This window comes from Manis pentadactyla, chromosome 11 (genome assembly GCF_030020395.1).
Source record: "Manis pentadactyla isolate mManPen7 chromosome 11, mManPen7.hap1, whole genome shotgun sequence".
In the NCBI taxonomy this organism is placed as follows: domain Eukaryota; kingdom Metazoa; phylum Chordata; class Mammalia; order Pholidota; family Manidae; genus Manis; species Manis pentadactyla.
This window is the reverse complement of record NC_080029.1, coordinates 12,698,576-12,713,928: the sequence shown is the minus strand read 5'-3', so window position 1 is coordinate 12,713,928 and position 15,353 is coordinate 12,698,576. Positions and strand designations below refer to the sequence as shown.

Below are 15,353 nucleotides of genomic sequence, written 5' to 3'. Positions count from 1 at the left end.
TCACCAGTACCCTTCCTTGGCCACAGCGCTGGTGCCCAGCATGTGATTGCCCTTGCCTCTGCCCCCTCAGGCAGCCCCCAGATGACTGGGAAGTGCCTCGTGAGCCGTTGGTAGACAGAACAGGTACACACTCTTGCACAGCAATGCACGTCTCACAGGCTATGGAGCTGGAGCTGAGAGCAGCATGGAGCTGACATTCGTAAGAAAGTGATTTAAGGGCTTCGGATCAGCCCAAACAGAAGTCAGAGTTCACAAAGAATCTTTACGTACTGGCTTGCAGCAAAGGCGCCAAAGGATTTAATTATATCAGACTTCAGAATAACTAAACTCTGACGATCCATTATCCAGCGCACAGATGGAAACAGCAAATTGAAAAGTAGGAACAAGCACCAGGCAGGCCCACTGCTAGAAGGGCATAAGCCAGTTACATGAGGGCAAGGAAGAGACTAGAAGTCCTGCACACACGAGGGCTCAGAACCACAGTCCGAGGCTGTTCAGGGAAAGAGAAAAGGGTCCTGCTCCCCCAGCACCCTGCAGTGACACAGTGACAACCCAGAGGTGACCACTTGCTCAGTCACACCCATTAGACATCAAGAAATAACTAAATTTGCCCCCGGGGAGGGGGGAGGGTGGATAGAAAAATTTCATGGAAAAAAATTTATTTAAAATAATCTTTTTGTTGACAAATGGTACTAGGGAAGCTCACCTCTGCCCTTCAAATGAGAGGGCTGTGCTCATTCTCACCAGGCGAAGTGACTAAAACCATTTGTGTGTAACAAATGCATCCTGTGATTTTTTTACCCCTATACAAATTCCTACAAAACTTAAAAAAGAGAAAGAAGCAGAAGTTCCCTCGTTTCTCAGGCAAGCTGATGCCCAATTTCTCTCAGGATTTCAGTGTTAAGAACTACTGCTATTTTCATAAAACTACCAGATTGTGGATTTTGATAGTTTCAAACATGCCAGAAGACTCTCTCCTGGGTCCCTGCCAGCAAGACTGGCTCCCTGACAGTTAAGTAGGCAAAGAAGAAACAAACCTACAACTTGCCCCGCCAAGTGCCTACTACGTGCAGGGTGCTTGCTGAGAATATAACCATAATCAACACAGTCCCTCTGAGCTCAGATCAAGGAAACCAGATGCTATGGGAACCTAGGACACCTAGTTTGCAGGCAGGATGAGGCAAGGTTTCCTAAAGGAAATACCCTCTGAACTGAGGCCCAAGGATGAGGAGAGAGACTGCGGGGTAGGTGAAGGACAGCTTTTCAGGTACAGGGTACAACATGTGCAAAGGCCTTGAGGTAAAAGAACACGGTGTTTACAATGTCAAATTACAAATGCTTGTGGCTAAGCTGATGAGAATGGGTGTCAGAGTGAGAAATGGCAGTAGGGAGGGGATGAGGTGACATGGATTTCAGTGCGAGTGAGTCACAAGCAACCAGCGGGTGGGGGAGGGTTGAAAACATCACACACCCTTGCATCTCTAGGCAACCCCAGGGGGAATCCCATGTCTGAGCTAATGCTCCAGACTAAGAAAAACCTTACTTACCTCACTACCTGCTTCCCGAGTCTTGACACTGAGAAACTCACACCAGCCTTTCTTAGTAGAAATGGAGTGCATATATGCTGATCTAAGCTATACATAATGCTACAGATGTTGGCAGCAGTCATCCTCCAAAAATAGAAGGGAAACTCTGATATTGCACATGTGGTAACAAGGGCGGACACGGGGATAGAATCATAGTTGGCCAATCACAGTACACCAACTTCTAAAATGTGAAGGCTGGGTTAGATCAGGGTTGTAAATTCCCTTTCTAATCTCAGGTCTGTGGCAGACATGGTTAGTCAATCACAACATTTTCTTATTGAGCCTAGAACAGGACCAAGGAATCCTTCTGAACACAGCCCTCTACAGGCACTGCCAATCAATGGACATTGGCACACGAAACGAACCCATCTTTCATGCCTGGTACATGATCTCCAAGATCCTTTTGGGGCCTACTCCTTGATTCTCTCAGATGCAAGCATCTGAATGTTCACATTTTCTGGTTTCTGGATATGAAAAATAAATCTCGTCTAGAGATGATGATGTATGTATGAAGGTGAGGATTCAGACAAAGGAAGGTAAGTAGCCCTTTCCAGTAGGGAGCTCTTCCTGCCCCAACCTACACACATTCTCCCTCACTGAAGTCAGAAGGCACTGTGATTTTCCTGCTGAAATGGGGGTCAGAGAAAAGCAGAGATAGTGACTCTCCATTCATGCTGACTCAGCTGTCCGCAACCACTGAGGCCCAGGATCTGCAAATCACCAGCCAGGCTGGGGGTTTTCCAGCCTTCCTTGGGAGTTGTTGTAGGTTTTTTTTTTTCCAACCCAAGAAGAACTGACTCGTTTCAGTTAATTCTACCCTCCCTTGTGCCCCTGCTCCTCCACACCCTAACTGGTAACTGCACTTTCACGTAAATCATTGTCATTTGATCTAATCCCTGAAGAATATTTATCTCCATTTTACAAAGAAGAATGGGGTTCAGACAGGCTGAGTCACAGAACTAAGATTTGGTCCCAGCCCATCACCACCTGCTTCCGGAACCCCAACTCTGCCATCCCTTTGCCCCTGAAACTGTCATTACCTACTGCATTTCCTTCCAGATCAGGGTAGATCCTGTTTAGCTTCTGATCCCAGTGCCACAGTGCAGGTATTTAACCAGTGTCTGCTGACTGAATGAGGGACCTTACCTGTTAGCATCAAGCCCCAGGTAGAACAGAGAGAACAGGTTCAACTTCCTTTCTTGCTGATATGGAGAATATATACATATATTTTTTTCCTAAATAATTCTGCATTCTGCTTTCTTCCAACTTATTACCCCTAACTGTGCTTTTCCTGGTTTCTTATTTAAAATCAGTCATTTCCCAAGGATGATTACAGGACTGTCTCACTGATCTGAAAACAGCATTACACTGAACATGACCCCACGTCAGTGTACACTCTATACCACCCCAAGACTCACCCATGGGGGCACAGTTGGGGGCCCTTCTCGGGTTCTGCTTACACCAAGAACAGCTGTTTATTACTATGTTAACAGTCAGGGTCACCTTCCATGGGCACTGCTGGGGATCAGTGCAGATGGGGGATTCCTGGTGGGTGGCATGTGGGGCCCCTCCACCATCCGTGTTCCAGTCCATGTGGTATGAGCACCTCTCCATGCCACCTCACAGCCCGGACAGCACCTCCCTCCTACACTCAGAGCTACCACATGTGGCCTGGCCCCCACCAGCATTAACATAAGCAGTACTCCATTTGCTTATTTAGTCATTCAACAAACACTTATCAAATGTAGACTTTGGCAGGCCCCAAGTCACATGTCCATATGAAATAGCGCTGGGGTCTCCCAAGTGCACCCTGACCCACAGCCCCCTCATCCCCTTGCCTCTCCATCACCCACAGCAAGTCTGCCCCCACCCCTTGGATCCCCAGCACCACCTTGTGTGAGCAACGGGAACCTCTGCCCAGATGACGGAAGGCAGCCGCTCCCAGATTACGCAGAACAATCTCAAACAGCCACATCAAGCCCCCCAGAGAGCACAACCAGCAAAAAAGGACTCCCTGCCCCCAGCCTGACCAGGCCACAGAAATTGAGAGCAAATTAATTCCCTAGCAACAAACGACTGAAGATCAGAAAAGGAAAATCACCCCCAAGAATTCTGCTGGACCCTCAGTATTCGTGCTGCCTATAGGCAGGGTTGCAGCACAGGAAGAAGATGATCCGAGGAAGGGTCCTCCCAACCATCAGGCAGCAAACTCAAAGCCCACAGATTAGCAGTGAACATAAAGACCTTTCACAAATAACACCTCGTCCCTCCTCCTCGGGCGGCCACGGCCACAGAGGACAGTCCCGCTGGAAGCCATGGGGTGGTTATCGCAGCCAGTGGAGTATTCTCTCTGTGTATAGGCCATCACTAGGAAGTTTCCTAAACAAAGTCCGGTATCTAGGCAGACCCACGGGCTGTTCAGAAGGCCAGCATTCGGCGGTGCTCTAACACCCGCCTGAGCCTGGTATTAACCAAGCTTTGCACGTTCCTAGAAACGCAAAGTGCTGGCTTTCAGCTCAAGTGCCCAGCAACTCCTGCATTCTACATGGACTAGAAAATTCATTTCTGAATCCAGCAAGCAGCAGAGAAGCAAAGTGGCAGGCTGCAAGCCATGCCATTTGAAACAGAATTGGGGTGCTTTCTGAACCTGCCCCCTCAAGGACAAAACAGGAAATATTAACAAGGATCAAATGCCTGCAAGATTAGCTTTATTTATCTACTTCTTCCCTATTTAAAGGACCTAAGGTTTTTGCAAATACATAACACACAAGACTTGAATTAAGGAGAAATGAAAAAAAAAATAAGGCTGGGAAAAAGAACACAAAATGGCTTAATAGCCCTAATGACAGACCCTTGACCCAAGCGGAGCACCGCAGAGGGCAAAACCATAGGAAGATGGCCTTTTGCTTTTCAAAAGAGCACTCTCAGGGCAGAAGATTGTTCTAACACACCAGGTTCTGAGCCCTCTTCCTGGCTGCCAGGGCAGAGGTAAGCCAGCCTGCAGATTACCAGTGAGTCATCAAAAGGCAGCATCAAGCAGTGTGGACGATGAGGGAAGGTTTCCATGGAATCCGCAAATCACCTGAAGAACGCCTTGGCAAGAGAGCAAGTAAACACAGAGAGGGTTAAATATTAAATTCCAGGAGTTGCATTTCCCTCCAGTCTTTGAAACCTAAACTTCAGCTATGACAGAAGAATTCCTCTGAGCCCTGAGCTTGCTGGTCAAGGGACTCACAGCACAGTTCCACTCCTCTCAGCTGGTAGGCCCTACCACACACTGACTCCTCCAGGAAGTCTTCCTGACTTGCCCAGGCAGAACTCATTACCCACTTTGCATCCTGTGGGGAGCACACTCATGCCACTTCTCACACTGAAACAGAAGCAGTTACAGACTGACTCTCTCTCCTCCATGCCCCATGCAGACTGTGGGCTTCCCTGGACCCAGCAGTGTAGGCATCTGACAAGGAAGGCTGGAGGAGAGCGTTGGGCTGAGCTTCTCTGCTCGTGGCCCACTCACAGGAAGGACATGAAGGCATCCAGTTTATCTGGGGGGTCAGGAATTGGCCCTCTGGTTTCCTCAGCCAGAGCAGCAGACAGCACAGGCCTGCATGAGCTGGGAAGGACGGACTGGGCAGAACACTGATTCTCGAGGTGCTTTCTCTGGCGCTGGAAGCCCCTTCTGCAACTTCAGCAAGAGAAAGGCCCTGACCGCTGCAGAGCAATTCATGGAGCCCCAAAGCTGTCCTCAAAGGTTCAGGCTGTGCTCACACCGGACCCAGTAGGCTGTAAATATTAAATATGGGTTAGCTCCTCCATGGACCTGGGAATCCTGCCTGGCATTCAGAATGCAAGAAATACCAGGCAGGACAATGACGGTGGCCGGTCCTCCTGCGTGGGACCCATGGCTAACTGGCCACATATCTGATGCGGACTGCACAACTGATGGTGGGAAATACAATTCTTACCTATGGGACCACCGTGCTGCGTGCTTCTGAATTAGTTCCCTCCCCTCTCTGGGCTGGACTTCTGCATCTATACAGCCTCTCCCTGTAGCAATTTACAAGTCTGAAAACCTCTGCTGCGATTGGATACAAACCTTGGAAGAGAAAACTATGTTCTCTTCCAGCACAACTGTTCTGTGATTCATCACATAAATTAATTTACTAACACCCTGGCTTCCTGTCAGAAAACCATAGCCTTTTGTGAGTGTGGCACAGGGACAGGCCTGGCTGCTGAGAGCCTGAGGGCCCGTGGAGCTGGCCTAGTTCTAGTCCAACCCTTTCCTCATTTCAAGATGAAGCAGACACTGCAGTCTCTTGGTTTTCACGACTCCTCATGGAATGAACTCTTTGATAAACCATGTAAGTACGTTTAATGGCCATGCAGCTTGTCACTGGTGGGGTTTTCAGGGCATCCTCTCCAGCCTAGGGGACCCACACACGTGGTACTGGGTTGAGATCAATTCTCACTTGACCCTGACCACTGACACTTGACTTTTGTATCTGAGAAAACACGTAGTTGATGTGTGTAAGGAGCACCAACTTGCAGGAATAGGGAAGTGGGGAGAGGAAAGGGAAGGAGATAAAGGTGGGTGTCCATCACTTGTGCTTATTGAACACCTACTATGTGCCAGACACTGCTGTAGGTACTTAGGATACATTGGCTACAATAACTTTAAAAAAAGATTCCTGCCCTCATGAGTAGTTACATCCTAGAGGGGGGGAAGATAAGTGATGCAACAGGCACGAACAGTAAACGATAGCGTACTTCGGAATGTACTTCAAAGCATTCATAAGGGCTATGAAAAAAGGCAGGCAGAGCTGGACAAGAGCACTGGGACCTGTAGCTATAAACAGTGAGGCCAGAATGCACGTACTGGGAAGGAGGCCTCTGAGCAAACTTAAACGATCTGTTCTTGCTAGCATCTGGAGAAAGGGCTGTAGGCAGAGGGACCAGCCAGCCAGTGCACAGGTGTGGTGCCGGGGGCATGGGGGCAAAAAAGTGGCATGATCTAACTTTCTAAGAGGAAGAGGACCTACTGCTGTGCTGACAACAGGCTGCAGGGGACAGAGGCAGACCAGACAGGTGGCTGGAAGGTTACTGTGGGGCAGCAGGGCAGAAGGAGAAAAAGCTCAGGTGTTTTGAAGGTATAGCTAAGGCACCTGCCTGACAAAAGGCCATTGTGTAAGAAAGAAGGGTAAGGCTTGGCCGACCAGAAACAAAACAAAGGCCACCCAGGACATCCAGTCCTGTAAGTCTGCACAAGGCCCAGCCACAAGCAGGAGGCTTGTCTGCTAAGTGCCAGCACATGAGAGTGAAGGAGGGGTTTGGAGCAGGGTCCCACAGGACCCCAGGCTGGGCTCCAAGGAGTGGAGTCTCCAGTTAGGAGGCAGCATACAGATGCATCCCTGCAGGCAGGTATCCAGCTGAGAGAGAGTTGCAAAACCACACACAATCAGAGAGAAAAATCTAAAGATGATTCAAGGTATAAAACAGGAAATAAGAGAATGACAGTTTGGGGCCAGGAGGGGTGTAAGAAGTGCTTTCTCATATTCACTGAACTGTCCTTGAATCCATTCAGGACAGGAAAAAAAGAAAACATCCTTCCCTCTGATGGGTGCAGGTTAGACGCACAGAAATATCTTGCAGTGTGTGAGTCATGATATCTCCTTTTTCTAGGTCAGAGGAAGGGGGACAAATGTTTGGCGACTAAGGAGAATGTGTGTGTGATTGAGTAAGTGAGTGAGTGTGTGTGTCTTTCACTACACGCCGTGCTGGGGTCTGTCCTGCCCCTTGCACCTCCAGTGAGGTGCATTTGCCAAAAAACAAAAATAACCAAAACCTGTGAAATGTTATAAATAACAGTACAGTGTCAACACTGGCCAAAAAAGAGCAGAGGCGAGCTCCAAACCACGTGTGGCAGTATTAGTAAAAAGCAGTCCTGCCTCACCCCCTCCAAGGCAACCACACAAAAAAGAAAGCAACTTCATTCCTTAGTTAAGAATAAATCCAAAATGCTTCACACATCTATTTTTGAAATTTAAGACAGAAAACACTATTGCATAAACATCTCTCTCCAACCCGGCACTCGTGTTTGTGTCTTCTGGCTGGTGGGCCTCCCTCCCCTGCTAAGCTCCTCTGGTCTCAGAGCAGAGAGGTTCCCCGGGGACCCCCGTCAAAACCTACCCACGTGTGTGCCCAGTTCGCATCCCACTAGCGTTGACACTGTGATGAGGTCAAAGCTCTCAGGCCCTGCTGGGGACCCTCAGAGCTTGAGCAATGGGTGGTGGGGTTCTCGTCCTCAACTTCCCCAGCACTCACTGTCTCTAAAACTTCTCCTTCAGAGCCAGGGCCAGAACCTCTTTGATTGGTGTGCACTGACTCTATACACAACAGAATCCATTCACCTGTCACAGTTTAAAACCAGCTTCCTCACACTGCTCTACAACAGGACCGTGTGGAGGCTGCACACACGGGTAAAAAAAAAATCACCAAATTGTGGACTTAGGATAGGCCAACTTTATGGTATGCAAATTTTACCTCAATAAAGTTGTTTAAAATATCAGTGTTTCCATCTTTACAGATGTTTCTGTTCGGCACCAGAACCAAAACAGGAACCCATGTTCTCTGCATAGGCCCCATCTCTCAGCCCCACGCAGTCAGAAAGGCTAGAACAGGGACTCTGCAGACAGGAGGGCTGGAGACGGGGTTCCAGTGTGTGGAGGTGTCGGGGGAGAAGGGATTTCTGGAGGGCAGCTGGAAGGGGGGTACTGACAAGGAGAAGGTGGGCAAGCTACACAGTGTGATGAGGTGACAGGGTGGCTGGGTGGGGGGAGTATGTATTTGATATTAGATTGAACCATATGCCATTGCCATCTCTGCAGGTCAAAATGGTTGAATATTGGCAATCACCCGCAGTTCAACCTAACACATGCCCGTGAACGATACGACGGGGAGCTCAGGGTCAGCTGGTTTCTAGTCAACCCCTCTGCTATGGACTAAGGGCTTGTCGCTTACACTCTGTGAGCCTCCCTTTGCTCATCTATAAATGGGATGGCACAGCTACACCCCAGAAGCCACATTTTCATTTCCGTTTTTTAATACATGTACAATGTCTAGCACATAGTGAATTCACCAAGGGCTCAAGGAGCAAGCATCCCTCTTTCCCACTTCTCTGCATTTCGTCAGCTTATGTGGCTGTCTCCAGAGCAGACAGAACAGCAGAGTGAAGCTTGAGCTATTGCTCTGCAGGCACCTCTCTGCCCTGTAACACAACACCCCCACCCCGACCAAATACATCAGGACGGCAGCAGAGTTCTGCTCAGCAAGCAGACCCCCACTTTCCTAATGTTTCACAGTAACCCAGGAGTCGCAACTGTCCCTGGAGCCCATGGCTGCAGCTGGGGGTGCTGCAGTGGCATCCTCTACCTGGGGCACCACGGAAGAAAGCTGGACACAAATGTCCCAGAGGCACAGCAAGGGGGCAAGGTGAACAAAAGGGTCCCTGGTACTAAGGCACCAAGTGGGGAAGGGCTTTCACTGCCAGGAGTCACCGGCTGGGCCTGGTGGACTCTGCAAAGCCAGCATGCGAGGCCGAGAAGGCTCCAGGGCCAGCTGGGCGGAAGACCAATGGCAGGTTACGGAGATCGCTCCCTTCTGGCGAAAAGGTGGAATCGTCAGCCAGCGGGGGCCCGGAAGACACCCCTCCAAGAGCACAGTGATTTAATGCTCAGCCACACCTGACCCCGTGTCCCCAGAAGCAGCTGTCGCTGCTTTCAGGGCCATGGCGCTAGAAAGAGCTGCTCCTGTACGAGAAATGTCCTTGGCTGGTCACTCAGTTCTTTCCCTTCAGTCTCAAGGCAATTTTAGCTACTATCATGTGGACAGGAGCAAGGATGGTCAGGCTCCAGCGGGACAGAGCCTAGAGCTGCCAACAGAGGCACGTTCCAGCAGGTTCTATAGGGCTCTGACATGTGGCATCTTCCCTGCATTCCATGACCCCTCTCACACCTACTCTAGGAGGCCACACACCTGCACTAACAAGGTCTCCACTGGCACACGGAAGTCCCAGGGGCCTGTGAGCGTCCGTCCACGAGCCATGGTGCAGGTGAACGCACACAAGGTGGGGGAGGAACTGCGTCGCCTGTGTACTCACCCAGTGAGCTAGCTGGCAGGTGTGAGTCAAGTTTGGACTTTCTCGAAACGACCAGGAAGACATTTCACTCAGGCTTTCAAAGTCACACCAAGTACCCAAGAGCAGGACTTAGAATCTTGCCCATTCAGGCCCAGAGGCCAGTGGGAGACATGAAAAGCAGAGACATGGCAAGACAACCTCACGGTGACATCACCCCAGGGTGAGTACAGCACCGCAGGGTCCCAGCGGAAGGGACATTCGTTCCCTCAAAGACTCTTACTTTCTTGCCAACAGATCCCATATCCCTAGATGAGGCCACTGATTCTGAGTTTACTGAGGAGGAAAGACCCTCCGGAGAGCCCACCCTACAACCCGGGCCCCTGCGCCCGGTGAAGGGGTGGCCTCACCTGCCTCTGCCTCTCATCTGAGGCATCAGGACTCATTCTCAAGGGGGGAACGTGCTCCTGGCTTAGTGTCTGAGGGTAACAAACCCACCTCTGAAATCTCACCAAACGATCACGTGTCTTCACGGTGCTGGTGCCAAGCTGGCAGCCAGAACTCTGTGCCCGACAGCTGCCCAGGGCCGATGGCATTGCCCAGGCACTGCAGGGGGTGGCTTTCACTCACCAGACAGCGGGTCTTTGCCGATCATCAAAACATTGGGCAAATTCATTACGATCAGCTGCTGGAGAACCTCCTACAGAAACAAAGGGGAAAAGATACACCGTTAAGAACAGGAAACAAAGAATGAGTAAAAGAATTACAGTTTGCCCAGTCCCTGGATGAGCGTGCAGCCATAAAATGGTAACTATGAAGATACTATGTAATAGGAAGGAATATGTAGGGTTTAAATAAATGTGGAAAATCAGACCTAATTGTGCTTCTGCCTGGATCGTCACCAAATAAAAGTTATGTTCACAAATGTATAGAGAGCGTGGGAAAAAGGAGATACTCCTCATGCTAGATACAGCAGGATTAGGTTTGCGTTTCTTTTTAAAGGATGTCTTTAATTATTTTTATTGTATGGTTTGCTGGCACAATTAAAAAATACAGAATAAAGATTAAAGAGCTGCTACCGAGTCTTTACAACCTGATGATTCAAGAGCCCAGCATTCCACGAGGCCTTTGGTCCAGGTTGTAAATGAGGAGACTTCTCTTATTTACAGCAGCGACTTCCCTGGGAGAGGGATAAATCACAGCCAATCTGCACCCGTCAGCGAGGTGGCGCGCAGGAAACGAGCTGCCTTCTGGCCCTCACACCAAGGGTCTTTGAAAGAGGGCCGAGGCACCAGCCATCAGTCATGCCCCTTGTCTGGGCGCCTTCAACGAACTCTCCCGGAGCGTGCCGGCTCCCACCCCAACCCACCGCACCAGCGGCGTTTCCCAGAGCAGGTTGGTCTTCCCGGCTCAGAACTGCTTTTTCCACCAATCAGAAGAAAAACATCGAATTTTGCAGAAGGTGGACAGGTTTTATTAAGTATTTCTGGTCTTACAAAAGTGGTCATTATACAAGTTCTTCACCAACAAAGCCCCTCTCAACGCCTTTTAAATAATATTTCCATTGAGACAACTTTGTTCCAGAGTCACTGTGATGCCTAACGTGAGGAATCTCTACAGTCAGGATACCGTCAAGGGGCACTGATGAAGAAAAGGGGGACAATGACACACTTGGGCAATCCCACTGGGCCCAGCCCAGCACCTCAGCACCACCCCCAGAATCGTCAACGGGACGGCGCCCTTGGCAAGTTCACCAGGAGAGGCCAGCACCCTCACGGGATCTATGAAACGATTTTATCCTCCCTCATTACCATCTGTAGGTGGACCCCACTCCCAGACACACCGGGCCCTTTTCCACTCAGTGTTGGAGAATGTCTATTAGGGGGGGTCACATGTCACCGCCTCAGAGCGGCTAACACTCTCTCAAACACGTCTCCATTGGTAATACTTGTGCTGGACAGAAGTCCGCGCTGTGTGGCTGCCTCAGCGCTCCTCAAGGCTTAGAAAAGGTCAACAAGAACCTCTCTCAACTGAATGTGCTCACCAAAGGATTCCGCAGTCCCGCCCCAGGGGGGTGCAAAACACATGTCAGGAGTAAAATCGGGGAGATCCACTTTCTGGCTCACTCTTCCAGCAAAAGCAAGGACTCCCAGCAGATCAGCCCCTTCTGTCATGGAGTCCCTACCCTATCTCAGTACTAGCTCCAGGGCTCAGCCCGACCTGTGGAAGATCCACTGGCTGTCACTGTCCAACCCCCTCTGCGGTCCCTTTTAGAGCCCTGGCTGGTTTCCCTCTGCTTCCGTCCAACTGTCTGGAGCACCAGCCCTACTACCAGAGTGCTCACATTTATGAAGGAGATGCAGAATGTGAATCATCTTGAACGTCTCTGCAAGCATGCAAAGCGGCATTTTTAGGCCAGTGATGATCTAAAGCAAAAGACTGTTGGAAACATTGCTAGAAAATATTGCTAGAAAACCCATGTATTCTCCTTCCAAAACAGGATGTTTAATTTTGTCTAATCAGTACTTTCTAATTTTCTCACAAGAACTGTGTGTCACTTGCAGCAATTAAGAAGTAATGTTTTATGAACAGATGATGTTTTCTAAAATGTGTTCCTTTCAAAACATTGAACCCAGTGGCCAAAAACATTCTGGTGACAATATTCCCCCTAAAACGCCACCAATCACATTTCTAGCAAAGCAGGCTCAGAGGTGGGTGCTGAGGTCAGGACTGTCCAGTAGAAACCTATTAAGTTCGAATGTGCTAGTAGCCACCTTATAAAAATCAAAAGCAACAGGTGAAAATATTCTAGTAACATATTCTAATTAAGTCAATATATCCAAAATATTATCATTTCACCACATAATCAACATGAAATCATGAATGAGATATTTCACATTTTTTCACACTACATCTCTGAAATCCAGTGTGCAGTTCGTGCTCACAGCACATCTCAGTTTGGATCCTGAGTTTTCACTGGAAACACTCAAACTGAAAAAGAAGGTTCGCCTACCCAAGCTGCTCAGACACAGAAATTTTCCAGTAACTGAACTGAGTTACCAGTTTTTAATTTTAAATGAAAAACTCACTTCCTCAGTCACACCAGCTACATCTGGAGGCCCCAAGAGTCACATGCGGCTGGCAGCCATCCTGCTCCCCAAATCAGTGACAAGGAGACTTGGTGGCTGTTAGTCTCTGAGGAAAGCCAAGCAAACACATCCCCTCAGGGTGGCAGGGCCTCTGGGGCGACAGGCCAGGCCCTCCATCTAGTGGGGACGTGAGGAGGTTGCTGACAAGTGGACCCTCCCGCCTGGTACTTGGAACAGAGAGTCACTGTGGAGGCTGCAGATGACACCGGCCTGCTCAGCGGGCCCCTCGCCACACCCCAGCTGGCTGTGTGAGGCGGGGCAGAGGCAGGATGGAGAACACAGCCCAGCTGTGTGCTCCCCAAATTTGCCAATGAGCCCTCCTGGTGCCACCCAGGTCTTTGGAAAGGCAGACGGAAATGTCACATCCGGAGGCAAGGACGAGGATACACACAAGGTGCCATGCGGTCTCTATCTGGTCACCCCATCCTTGAGGCCTGATGGGCAGGAGGGAAGAGTCAGGATTGGGGTGCACTCCCGGAGACCCCAGCCCTTCCCCCAGGGACTCTGCCCTTGGAAGAGCACTGGGGGGTGGGGGATCAGAGGTGTTAAACACAAGACTCACAGTGGACCCGGTAGCCTCTTCTCCTCTCCTCCCTATACCCCCCTGTAGGTTTGTGTTGGGGAAATTCCAGATTCTTCTTTTCATAAGTGAAATGCACTAACAATATCCTGGCAAGATCCCATGAGTAACCGCTTTAAATCAACTAAAAGACATGTCACAAAAATGGATCAGAGGAGGGTGGGTGTGTGTGGACCCACATCTGTAGAGGACCAGGGGAAGGCTTTGTAATGTAAAAAGAGAGAGAATGCAGGCTGCAAATCTGAAATCTGGTATCTTATCAATTCTGAAGTTCCTTGCAGGCTGTCATGATATAAACACAGCCCTACAAGCATGGGGGAGGGATGGACAGGTCGGGTTACTCTACAGGAAGCGTCTGTCACCCCAGCTGGTAGGTCCCAGGGGCTGCATCTGTGTTTGTACACCGAGGTGTCAACAAGCCCAGAGACTTGCCACCCCCACCCCCGCCATCCCCAGATCCCCAAGCTTCCTGATCCAAGCCCTACCAAGGCAATGTGGGGTTGGGGGGGACATGGGGAGTGCAGGGTGGCTAACCTTGAGTCCTGTGAGACTGGCTCTCAAAGGCACCAGTGGAGAGAAGTTCTAATAGAACCAGGAGGCAGAGCTTCTAGAAGGAACACACTCCCTTCCTATTAGAATCTTCTCATGACAAGTCAAATGTACTCAGTGGGGAAAAACATAGGACACAGGAGGGGGTCCCCATTCCAGGCTTCACAGGTAATCAGGCTCTGCTTCTAATAGGGAGGATGACGGAGGAGGGTGATGAGCAGATTCGAGGCACCTGGTTACGTGTAACACTCCATCCCCTTCTTGTTACAACTCAGCGAGTGGCCACAGTGGACGGTGGGACCTGCCAGCCACCTTACAAGCAAACAGGACCAGCATCCAAGCACAAGCCTTCACTGAGCCCATGACACCACACACCTGTCCCCTCTGGCAAGCACCGTTCCCCGCATCCCAGAACCCAACACTGGGCCTAGGCTGCAGTTCCAGGCTGGCTCCAGAGTCATCCCCTCTTATGAGCAAGCCTGTGGACAGGCACTGTCCAGCTTTGCTCCTTCCCTTCCCAAACTCCCTCAGGCCTCACGCCTCCCATGGCAGCTTCAAGGTTTCCTAAGCGTCTGCACCTTGTGGGTGTTGGCAGTGCTAAGCCTCTCGGAATAAAGAGATCTGGAGGGCTCCTTCACTGCCCTGCGGAGCCCAGAGCTCTGACAGAGGCAGCACAGCGTGCAGGGAAGGCAGAGGCCTGGGGCAGCACAGGAGGGCCTGGGAGGACCCCGGAAGGGCCTGGATGCCTCAATTCACCTGTCTGCTCCTCAGGCTGACGTGACCCCACGGTTCCTGAGGCTTGTAGATGAGGCGCATCTTTTGCGCTCTGTCCATTACCTCCATAAAATTGTTAGAATTTAATCCCTTTTTAGCCAGTCTCTGTCTAGGACTTATAAACAGTGCATCCACTCAACCTTGGCAGTCGGATATCCTGGAAGCCCTAAAATGAGCCACACTTTCCCCCAGGACCTCCTCCTCCCTTGGTTTAGCAGCAGGTCCCTTTAAATGGCCCTTCATCTCACCTCTGAGAACAAGTGTGTGTCCCCCAAACTCATAGTGAGCTGTTTATTTCACAGTAAAACTGTCAACAGAGTATTAACTGGAGGGCCTAAAACACTCCCACCAAAACCTCAAAACAGAGCTGGTGACGGGGTGTGTAATAAGCACTTTAACATTCTTGCTCAGACTGATGCTGGGGGATGGTTAGGTAACGGAAGGTATGGCCACTCATACCTTCCTGGTTAGGAAGACAAAAAATGCTCAGATGAATAAAAGGACACCTAATTGCATGTCCAGTATTAAAGATACGTTTAAAAAGAAGGGGAAACCCTCAAAGGAAATATATCAAAATGACAGAA

At 50.0% G+C, this 15,353-nt stretch overlaps 1 protein-coding gene across 5 annotated transcripts in view; it reads right to left on the bottom strand.

The window, feature by feature from the left end:
* CCDC88C (coiled-coil domain containing 88C) overlaps positions 1-15,353 on the bottom strand; it is a 118,455-nt gene that overhangs the window by 61,567 nt on the left and 41,535 nt on the right. For 3 of the 5 annotated variants that reach the window (XR_005024121.2, XM_036882031.2, XM_036882037.2), the window contains one exon: positions 10,348-10,417. Coding sequence is in view for 4 of the 5 variants with exons in the window: in XM_036882031.2 (XP_036737926.2) it covers positions 10,348-10,417 (70 nt within the window). In the remaining variant the exon portion in view is untranslated. Of the gene's footprint in view, positions 1-10,347; positions 10,418-10,796; positions 10,898-15,353 lie in introns of all 5 variants that reach the window. The other 2 variants (XM_036882036.2, XM_036882035.2) reach the window with 2 other exon arrangements.